Source organism: Muscardinus avellanarius, assembly GCF_963383645.1.
Source record: "Muscardinus avellanarius genome assembly, chromosome: 3".
Lineage (NCBI taxonomy): Eukaryota > Metazoa > Chordata > Mammalia > Rodentia > Gliridae > Muscardinus > Muscardinus avellanarius.
The window spans coordinates 22167231-22178471 of NC_137788.1; the positions used below are offsets into that span (position 1 = coordinate 22167231).

The 11241-nt window shown below is 60.4% G+C and overlaps 1 protein-coding gene across 1 annotated transcript; it reads right to left on the reverse strand.

Moving 5' to 3' along the window:
• Positions 1-5370: 5370 nt before the first annotated feature.
• Positions 5371-10957, reverse strand: AHDC1 (AT-hook DNA binding motif containing 1; the record flags this gene model as incomplete). The annotated part of the gene is made up of 2 exons (XM_080692978.1): positions 10769-10957; positions 5371-10241 (listed from the first exon to the last, which is right to left on the reverse strand). Exon 2 carries the CDS (start codon positions 10165-10167, stop codon positions 5371-5373), a length of 4797 nt encoding a protein of 1598 aa, XP_080549104.1. The 5' UTR covers positions 10168-10241; positions 10769-10957.
• Between the last annotated feature and the right edge of the window lie 284 nt (positions 10958-11241).

Below are 11241 nucleotides of genomic sequence, written 5' to 3' on the forward strand. Positions count from 1 at the left end.
CATGCCTGCTGCCCCTGGCTGGAGGTGGCCTTGGAGACTGTCTCCTCTCGGGTCAGCCCCAGCTGGTGTGACCTTGGAGGACCTGTGACATTTCCCTCGGCCTCAGTTCCAGGCCTGAGGGGGAGAGGGGAGGGAAGAGGGATTCCTGAACACCTTTCGAGGCTCCTCCTACCTCGCCCCATCCCTAGGGCCTGGCAGGGGTCCCCCGCCCATGGGGTCCCAGTGTGGAGCCAGTCTGTCTGACTCTGCTCTCTATCTGTCTAGGGGACACGATGTCTGCACAGGGCGAGGCCCCGCTCTTGGCCTGCAATCATCTCTGTCCTGTCAGCCACAGCTCAGCCCCGTCTTGCCCCACATTCCCCTCTCTCTCCTCTGACCTTTCACCTTCTAACTCGCCTGAGATGTGACCCGCCTTTGCGCCCTTCCCACTGTGTGGATTCTCCTTCCCTGTCTCCACATCTTACCTATTCAAGGTTGAGCTCAAGAGCAGCTTGTTGCAGAGAACCTCAAAATCCACTTAAAATGTTAAGACCCCCAAAGAACCTGGGGCTTGTCAGATGCAAAGCGGCATTCTGCAGATGGGGCGCGGGGGACGCGAGGGGCAGGGAGCAGGCTCGGCCCGGGGCTGGGGACGGGGCCCCGAGACGCTGCTGCACAGAGGGCCCAGCACAGACGTGCGCGGTGCCCTCTTCTCACCAAGTGGGCAGAGGGCTGACTTCTAACCACGACACCAGCTGCCCAGGGCAGTCTTCACGGCTCTCCGCCTCAGGCACCTGCTGCTTGCTTCCCGGTATTTTTGGGCTCTGTATTTTAGCTTCCTGGGGCGGATGCTGAACTCAAGGCCAGGGACCGTGTCTGCTGTGTTTCCCCAGCGCCTGGCATCAAACAGCACAGAGGACTCGACGCTGCCTGCTGCGCATCACTGTCTTCTCCGCGTAAGCCTCTGCTGACCATGTGCCGCCTCTATGAATTCTCCTTCCTTGCCGGGCGTGGTGGCGCACGCTTGTCATCCCAGCATTCGGGAGGCTGAGACCTGAGGATCGCGGTTTGCGGACAGCCTCAGCTACTTAGTGAGGCCCTCTGCAACTCAGAGAGACCCGGTTTCAAAATAAAGAATAAAAAATAGGGCAGGGGGTGTAGCTCGGAGGTCAAATGCCCCTGGGTTCCATCCCCAGACCCGCAAAAAAAAAAAAAAAAAAAAAAAATCTCCTTCCTTGCCACTCTCCTTCCTGCAACCCTAACCCCTTTCTCACTTCCATCGTGATTTTTTTTAAGTGCTTGAAACCCAGGGCAGTCTACTTCTGAGCTATACCCCCAGTCCCTTATTTTTTATTTTGAAATGGGGTCTTGCCGGGCGTGGTGGCGCACGCTTGTAATCCCCGCATTTGGGAGGCGGAGACAGGAGGATCACGCAGGTTCAAAGCCAGCCGCGCTGGCTTAGGAGACCCTGTTTCAAAAAAAAAAAAAAAATAGGTCTGGGAGTGTAGCCCGGAGGTAGAAGGGCTTCCAGGAACCCCAGTACCACCAAAAAAAAAAAAAAAAAAAAAAAAAAAAGAAAAGAAAAAAGAAAAAGAAAAAAAAAAAGAAAGAAATGGGGTCTTGCTAAGTTGTGAAGGCCTTGAACCTGCAATCCTCCTGTCTCAGCCTCCCAATTACTGAGATTATAGGCATGTGCCACCATGCCAGGTCCCACCATGGTTTTAGCTGGTACTAGAGGGTTGCCTTGGATAGGGGGATTTGTGCACCATCCCGTGTGTGTCTGTGTGTGTGTGTAGTACTGGGATTGAACCTAGGGGTGTTCTACCTCCAAGCTATACACCCCCAGCCCTATCTTATTTTTTGTGTGGTGCTGGGGATGGAACCCAGGGGCCTTATATATCCTAGCTACACCTCCAGACCTATTTTATATTTTATTTGGAAATAGGGTCTCACTAAGTTGCTGAGGCTGGCTTCGAACCTGTGATCCTCCTGTCTCAGCCTTCGAAGTATTGGATTATAAGTGTGTACCACCATGCCCGGCTTCCTCTTTTTATTTGGAAACAGGGTCTTGCTAGGTTACTGACAGCCTCACTAGGTTGTCAAGGCTGGCCTCAAATCTGCAATCCTCCTGTCTCAGCCTCCCAAGTGTTGGGATTATAGGTGGGTGCCCCCATCACTGCTTTTCTTCTCTCTGTTTCAAGGCTTATCCCGCTTCACTGCAACCCCAGCTAAGAACTCTGGTGGGGCAGTTGGTCTTGGAATCCTTCAAACTTCTAGTGCCCTGAAGACCTATCCCTGCCTGCTTTGCCCCTTGTTTAGGTTCGCTGCCATCACACAATGGTTCCTCAGAGCCAAGCCCCTTCCTGTCTCAAAGCCGTACACGCGGTGTCTCCCTGGGCCCCGAACGCTCCCCCCCACCTCGCAGTCTAGCCCCTCCTCCCTCGGGCAGCACCCTCGCGCTGGCCGGCCTGTTGCAGGCCTCATGGCCACCAGCGTCCTCTTTCTTGCAAAGTCTTTCCTGGGCTTTAATTAGCGAGCGCACAGGGTGACTTTGCCCTTGTCCCTCCAAAGTGGAAGCCCCCTGAGGGCCAGGTGCCTCATCTGTGGTTCTCAATGTGGTGCCCCAAGGCCTGGCATGCGGGGGTGGCGGCACAGACGGTTCTGGAACAGCTGCACGCATCAATCTGCTGTTAACTCCCAGCCCTGGGTGGGGAGCAGGGCCAGAATGTGGGGCTGGACAGCATCCCAGTTCCTCCCGTGTTCGAGCCTCACTGGGTGGTTCCGTTATGGATCTCACTGAGCTGTGACCTGCCCAAACACCCAGCCCCCGCGCCCGTTCGCTTTCCCACCCTGCGCCTGGGAGGAACGGTTTTTGGATTATTTCACATTTCTGGATTATCCATGAGCTATCTCCCCTCCAGTGAGAAGGATCAAGAGTTTGACATTTTAAACCCTAAGCGGCTTCTTCCTGGCCTGCTTGGCTCTGCTGCTTGCCGTGAGACGCGCGGGGAATGGACGGCCCTTCTAATCTTGGCCTGGCTTCATTAGGAAGGAAAATACGCTGCCAAAGGTGGTGGTGGGGGCGCTGCGTCTGCCGCGCAGAGTGGCTAGAGCCTAAGCACTCCTTAAACTCAATGTCCTTGCACAGATGGGGAAACAGAGGCCAGGGAGGAGCGAAAGCTCGGTGAAGGGCATGTCAAGTTGGTGGCTAGAAGAGGTCTCCATCCAGGCCTGGCTCCTGTGTGCTGTCCTCCGCCACCTTCAGGCACCAGGCAGCTGGGATCTGGCAGAGGGGGGGCAATTACGCTCGGCTGCCGTTACTTCAGGACCCTGAGTCACTCTGGCCTGGAAGGGTGTCTCTGGAGCAGGGATGGGGCTTTCCGAGAGTCCCTCTAATCCAGGAAGAGAAACTCCCAGGAGGCTTCAGGACAGCAGAAGGGAAGAGTGAGGGTCTCAGACCAGCCCCAAGTCTGTGGCACTGCCAACAACTACATCTGGATCAACTCTGTGATGCGTCTGTTGTTCAAAAGTGGGACAAGTTGTGACTGTCCTCTAGAAAAGGCACTGGTCTTCAAGAAAATGATCCTTTAACTCTACTCCCTTTGATCATTTTCTGACTTTTATTTTCCTCTTTCATGGTACTGGGGGAAAACCCAGGGGGCTTTCTACCTCTGGGCTATACCCACAGCCCTGTTTTATTATTTATTTATTTTTCTTTTTATTTATTTATTTTTATTTTGTGGTACTGGGGTTCCTGGAAGCCCTTCTACCTCTGGGCTACACTCCCAGACCTATTTTTTTTTAAATTTTTATTTGGAAACAGGGTCTCTTAAGCCAGCGCAGCTGGCTTCGAACCTGCGCGATCCTCCTGTCTCTGCCTCCCAAGTGCAGGAATTATAAGCATGTGCCACCACGCCTGGCTTATTTTTTATTTTGAAACACCAAGTTGATGAGAGCCTTACTAAGTTGCCGAGGATGTTCTTAAACCTGCCAACCTCCTGTGTTGGCCTTCCAAATCCTGGGATTCCAGGTGTGCACCACCATGCCCAGCTTATGTCTAAATTTTTATTTTATTTTTTTATTATTTTTTATTTTTTTTTTGGTGGTACTGGGGTTCCTGGAAGCCCTTCTACCTCTGGGCTACACTCCCAGACCTATTTTTACATTTTTATTTGGAAACAGGGTCTCCTAAGCCAGCGCGCGCGGCTGGCTTCGAACCTGCGCGATCCTCCTGTCTCTGCCTCCCAAGCGCGGGGATTACAAGCGTGCGCCACCACGCCCGGCCAGCTTATGTCTAAATATCTTTAATATTTAACTTGATTCTTGGGAAGTACCTAGCCCGAGGAAAGGGTCCCAGGGACAGGGAGACTGCAGTCTCCCTTTTTCAAAAAATGTTGAAAAAACAGCCTTTGGGGTTACTCTGGAGGGGGCCAAGAAAGATCCTTTGGCACATTTTTTTGTCTTTTGTGGCACTGGAGATCGAACCCAGGGGCAGCCTAGCTCCGAGCAATATCCCCAGCCCTTTTTGTTTTTGTTTTGAAACAGGGCCTCACTAGGTTTCTGAGAGTCTATTTCCGATGCTGGTTTCAAACCTGTGCTCCTCCTGTCTCAGCCTCCCCAGTACTGGGATTACAGGCATGTACCACCATGCCCAGAATTATGTTTTATTTTGAAACAGGGTCCCGTTAAGTTGCTCAGGCTGTCCTTGAACCTGTGATCCTCCTGCCTCAACCTCCCAAGTATTCTGATTCTAGGCATGTGCCACTGTGCCTGGCTTCCTTGGGCCGTTCTAGAGTGCTCTTGTAGAGTGTGTGACCAAGATGTACTGGCCACACTCTGGTCCTGCCCGGGGCCGGGCTGCATCTGAATGCAGAGCCAATGATGCTCCCGGGAAAGTCGGGGTGCCCCACAGAGCAGAACAGCAGAACTCTGGACTGGCCCGTGGAGGATTATCTGGTCTGCTTTTCAATTCCCCCACCTGACCCGGGGCAGTGCAAACACTCTCCTCCCAGAGGGGTCGAGTGGTGGGAACTTCTAGCCCAAGGCCTAGCAAGAATGAGGAAATAAATGCTTGATGAACCAAACTAGTCGGCCCTATCCAGTCTATGGTTCTCCTGATGCCGCAGTTGTCAGGGCCTCTGAACGTCCTGCCGGGTTCTGCATCCAAACACCCTGCCTCCTCCCCAGGAGGGGCCAATCCTGAATCTCTTCTCCCTGCTCTTGGGTCTCGTACTTATATCTGACAGACGTTTCCTGCCCTCTTCATACCTCTTCCCCGCACCCAACTTCCCCGTCCTCACCCCCAGGCCCCAGGCCTCTGCCCCCTGCACCCCCATCCCCAGACTCACCCAGGAACAAAACCTCGCGGTCCAGTCGGCACTTCAGCTGGCACTACAGGGAGGTGACGGTGAATGTGTCCTCGGGGTGAGGCTCCGCCATGGGCCCCAGGAAGCCGCTCTTGGGGCCCCCACCCAGGCCAGGATGCGCCTGCGGCATGAAGCCCGGATACCTGTAGGCGGTGTCCTGCAGGGGCAGCAGCGAGTCCCTCGGCACGGGGGACAGGGTCAAGTCACTAAGGAGTGGGCAGCCATAGCCAGCAGCGGCTGCAGCAGGGCCGCGGGGTGGCCCAGGCGGCCGGGCCATCTCTAGTGGCTCCTTGTCGGCCTTGGGCGTGGCCGGTGGGCTGGCCAGGTGTGGGGCACTGAGGCACGCGGCCTCCGTCCTGCCCAGAAAGTCAGCCAGCAGCCCCGTACCCACCTTGCCTTCGTAGGGTGGGCTGCGGGCAGCTGAGCCTGGTGGGTACCAATAGGCAGTGCCCTTGCAACTGGGGGAGTCGTAGTGGGGCTGGCCCAGCGGCAGGTCCCGGCAGCTGAGGTGGGCCTGGGCCGCGGCTGCATGGCCCAGGCTGGCCCCCTGGAGCCCGTGCTTGAGGGGCTCACAGGCGGCCAGCTTTGTGGGTGGTGGCCGCAGCTCTTCCTTGAAGCCCAGCGTGGGCGAGCAAGTGGGTGAGTACGCCTTCTGCAGGCCAGCATCGAACACTGTGGGTGGGTGGGCCAGTGGCGGGAAATGCTTGCCGTCGAGCTCGGGAGCACCCAGGCTGGGTGAGTCGCAGTGGAAGCCCTGGCCGAAGGTGCCGTCCGACGGCGTGGACGGGTTCATGGAGTAGGGTCCCATGAAGTCGCAGGGATCTCGCTCTCCCACGCCAAAGGCCCTCGACTGTGAGGGCAGCGGTGACATGCTGCTATCCCCGCTGTAGTAGTCCAGGCCGAGGTCAGGACTGTCCTGGAACAGCGGGTTGACTGGCTGTGGTTTGGGGATGAACTTGGCCTTGGCTGCCGCCCCGCCCCGCTCCTTTTTGGCCGAGCAGGCCCCGCCGCCCCGACCACCCCGGGGCTGCCGTGGCCCTGTGCTGCGTTTGGATGGGTAGCCTGAGGCCGCCGTCGAGGCGGATGTGGAGAAGCCCAGATGTGAGGCCTCGAACAGGTCCACCTTCTTCCGCCGTCCACGGCCCGGCTTGGAGCTGCTCTGGAAGAGGACGCTCTGGTTCCAGTTGTAGCCGGGGGCAGATGACGCCTCGTTCCAGTCCATCATCAGCTTCTCCAGGCTGGACAGGCTCGACTGGCCCTCGCTGCTGGAGGCCTCGCTGTTGGCACGCCGAAAGCCGCCACCCACCGGCTGATTGAACTGGGTGCTGTCTGAGGACGACTCGGAGAAGGTCTCGGACACGGCCGTCTGTTGCTTCACCTTCTGCGGCGTGTAGTTGGAGATGTCGAGGATCACGTTGGGTTCGCTGACGTGGCAGTCGAAACTGGGATTGTAGAGCTGACTAAAGGCCTCCGAGGCCCAGTCCAGGCCTCCATAGCCCTGCCGGAAAGGCCACTGAGAAGCCCCCGCAAACTGCCGACAGTTCTCGGGCGAGGGCTGGAAGGAGGAGGAGGAAGAGGAGGCGGCAGAAGCTGCAGAGGTGGCAGAAGCTGTGGTGCCCTTGGGCACCATGTAGCCGCCGGGTGAGACGGTGCTGGCCCGGCTGTCACAGCGCAGAGGCGTGGGGGCTGAGCCAGAGAAGGGGGCCCCCTCCGAGCTGTTGAAGAAGGAGGCCTTGCTTGGTGGCAGGCAAGGGCCCCCAGTAGGCGGTGGGGCGTAGCCTGCGCTGTGCGCGCTGCTGGGCGAGGCGGGAAGGCTGTTGCCGCTGCCATAGGCAAAGCTGCAGTCCTTGCTGTTAGCACAGTCCTGGCCTGTAAAGGGCTTGGCTGGGGCGAATACGCTCTGTCCGGCCCCGTAGCCACTGTACTGAGGGGGGTAGGTGCTGGCGGGCGGGTGCGTGGTGGGAGAGCGGGCCACGGCGGAAGGTGGGGGAGCCAGCTTCGGGAAGGCCTCGGCTGCCCGGCAGTCTGAAGTGGCTGGGGTTATCCCGTAGCTTGTGGCCCGTCCTGGCGGGAAGGTCTGGCGGGTGGGCAGGACAGGCTGGAAGGAGGGGTCTGCCCCAGCCCCGCTGCTGCCCACCGCCACCGGGCTGGCCTTGGCTCCCCGGCTGGGGAAGGTGGCCAGGCCCCGCTGGGCAGGCAGGGCATTGGTGGGAGGCCCTGTGTAGGTGCCCGATGCCTTCCGGGACTCGGGGCGAGAGGCTGAGAGGGCAAAGTCCAACAGGTCAGAGGAGTCGTCAGAGTCAAGCAGCGAGCGAAAATAGCCGGTGAAGAGGTTCTGGCGCTCCTGGCTGAGCTCGGTCTGGCCCGAGGGCGCGCCCCCACTGTAGTAGCTGCCACGGCCCGAGGTCCCACTCTCTAGCCCAGTAGAGGCGAAGGCCCGGGCCTCGGTCCCCTGGAACCCACAGTTTCGACCAGTTTGCCCACCTGGGTGCCCATGGTGTGGGGCCCAGCCACCAGCCTTGTCCCCGGCCCACTCAGCACCCGCCTCCCCGAAGCCTGGGCCGCTGGGCACCTGTTCTGGGAACAGAGTCCCATTCTTGCGGGACCGCCTCTTACGCTTGGGCTTTCCGGTCATGGCATCCACCTCACCCCGGCCCCGTTTGCGGGGGTGCCCCAACTCGGTGAGGCCAGGACCCCCAACCCCTGCAGCCGCCACGGCCACCACCTTCTTTTTCTTGCCAATGCCTTCAAAGAAGTCACTGAAGGAGCACCGTGCCGCCTTGGCAGCGTGGCCCCCTCCCCGGCCACCAAAGCCTCCTGCTTTGCCCCCGCGCCGCCGGAAGCCCTGCACCCGGTGCAGGAAGTGGGAGATGCTCTGGGTGTCAGGGGCCTGGTGCACGGACTCGGGCTCGCTGGGCGTCCAGCAGCGGGGTGGTGAGCACCGCCCAGCGCACTGGCTCTGGCGATTCAGGAAGGCCAGTTTGGCGAGGACATCCGAGTACTCGGCCTTACTGTCATTGGCGTCTGCTGCGTAGGACGGCTGGGGGGAGGCCAGCTTCTGCTTCCGCCGCCGCCGTTTCTTCACCTCGGGCATGGCCAGGGTGGCCGCCGCCACGGTGGCCGCCTCGGCCGCCACCACCACTGGCTCCTTGGGCTTGCCAGGTCCCAGCAGGAGGTTCTTGGGAGGGCGGCCGCGCTTCCGCTTCAGAATGATGGGCATCTCGCCGGGCGGGAAGACCACCACCACGTTCCGCCCGTTGTTCTTCATCTTCAGCAGTGGGGTGGGCTCGGCCGACACGCGCAAGCCCAGCTCCTTGCCCTCCACGCTCAGGCTGCTGCTCAAGGAAGACACTTTGTACGTGGTCTTGTTCCGCCGCCCCAGCGACACAGGGATCTTCGCCATCTTCACCACCATTCGCCGCACTCCCCGGCACTTGCCTTTGCGGGCAGGGACCACCGGGGTCTGGGAAGATTCCGGCTCCAGCTCTGGGACCGGGCCTGGCAGGGCGGGAGGTGGTGGAGGTGGTGGTGGCGGCGGCTCGACCAGGGCAGCCGCCAACCCCGTGGGCATAGGCAGGGGCAGCAGGCGGCCCTCGGGTCCGGCATCTGCCTTACGCCCCCGTCCGGCTTTTCGCCGGCGACACAGGATCTTTGGCCTATCAGTGCGCCGCAAGGCATACTTGGGGTGACCCTCAGGCCCAGGGGGGCCGTGGGGTGAGCACAAGTCTAGGCGCAAGGGTTCAGCCAGTGCGCAGTGACCCAGGGGCTGCTGGGGTTCCAGACGGCGACCTGGAACGTCCAGCAACTTGGGCAACGGGTCAAGTGCCTGGGGGTCAAGCAGCTGCGACTCCAGGGAGTCAGGCAAGGTGTCCAGGGCCTGTAGAGCTAGGCCCGGCAGCCCCAGGGGGTCAGCAAGAGGTTGCAGGGGCGGCAGCTCCAAAGTCTCCCCGAGGGGCTCTAGCGCTTGTGGGTCCAGGAAGCGGGGCTGGGGGTCCAGGAGCTGAGGCTCTGGCTCAGGCGATGGAGGCTCCAGTGCCTGGGCCTCCAGCAGCTGTGCCTCAGGGCAAGTTAGGGAAGCCAGCTCACTGAGGATGTCAGCGTCGGCCAGTTCTGAGTAATCGGGACCGTCCGGCTCCGGCTCTGGGGGCAGACCAGTGGCTGCAGTCGTGGCCCCGGGACTATGGCCCTGGCCCGGCTGGGGACTATCCCTAGGCTCAGGCTCAGGCTCGTAGAGTGGGTGGCTGGGCCGCTCCGACTTGGCATGAGGGGCGGCGCGCTCCTCGGGGCTGCGGATGCTGTTGGCCAGGCTGGGTGAGGAGAAGAAGCTGTACTGCAGGTCACCAGGCGGCGGGGCGGGGGGGCGGCTCAGCCGCAGCCCACCGCAGTCCAGGTGCACGCCGCTGTGCTGCAGGTCCTGGGAGAGCCGGGTCAGGTCCTTCATGATGTCAATCAGCTGCACCACTGGACGCAGCTTCACTCGCCCGTTATCCCAGCGGTGGCAGGAGCTGCTGCCGTCTCCGGCTGGTGTGGGGCAGCGGGCCTGGGACACCGGCCGGGCCGCCCTGGGGGGCAGCGGGTCGTCTCCCTTGGCAAGGACGGGTAGGCGCCGGGTGCTGGGGTCCCGGCGTGGGGGTGGGCGTGGGTTCTCGGAGAAGGTGTGGGTAGAGAAGGCCTTGTCAGGTGGGCTGGCAGGGGGCCGGGTGGGAAGCAGGGGCCGGGGGGTGGGAGGGCCGCCGGGGTAGTACTTGGGCTCTCGGAGGTAGTCAGGAGAGCTGCACACGGCACTGGAAGTCACCACCAGGCCCTGGGGCTTCACACGCATCCTGACCTTGTCCTCCACGGGCCGCCGGGCGGGGCCGGGGCTGACATGAGGGTGCGAGAAGCCGGGACCAGGACCTGCTGGGAGGGATGGGCAGGAGGTCCCTCAGTCGACATGCAGGTTCCCTTATCCCAGCGAGCCCCTGGGCTCCTCCCCAAGGTCTCGGCCCCCTTACCGAGCTCCAGGCCCATTCCCTTGTGGACCCCCAGTCTTTCCCTGTCCACCTGTGCATGCTGAACCCTCCGCAGGTCCAACCTGCAAGTGTGGGTAAGTGACACCCTCCTACACCTGGCTCTGGGCTCAGGGAGGACGGAGCACTGTCTGTGAGAAGTCCGTGGGCAGGGCTCAGAGACCACTCCAATCAGACTTAAAGAGAGGGCCAAGGAAGCCCTAGGGCAAGCATGGCCTCCCTCCTCTTCCCCCCATCCCTGGGCCTGGGGGGAAGCCTGGTCACTCACCCTCGGCTCTGCCGCCTGGGCTGTCACACTGGAGGTCTCTGTGGGCAACAAGAAGCAACGATCTCAGTTCCCCTGCCCACCTGCCCGGCCCCCTCCAGGTGCCACCCCGCACCCTGGCACTCCTCCAGGGCGTGTGCCCGGCTGACCTGGGAGATAAAGGGCCCCCGTGCCTGGGGGCTCTGCCAGTCGTTGGCTGTCAACCGGGGGTGCTGTGAAGTGACTTCTGCCTGGGCCCAGGCCACGGGCGAGGACGGCGCCTGGAAAGGACCATCGTAGCTCAGGTTTAGTGAGCACCTACCGCGTGCCAGGCACTGGGCTGGGAGTTGTCCATGCATCGTTTCGTTTAATTCTTCATACCCATCCTGTGAGGGACGGTCTCTTAAGAACCCCACTGAGCAGATGAAGTAACATCATTCATTCATGCACGCGTTACTTATGGAATGCCCACTCTGCACAAGGACTGGGCAGACAGATACCGATCGGGTAACTCTAAGCGACTTAGTGATTAGTGTGATGAAGGCTGAAAAGAAAAAGTAAACAGTGCCTGAGATCAGAGGTCTCGCAGCCAGTGGGAGCCAGCAATAAAAGATTGCACTTTGGGGACATTTTCTTTGTGGCC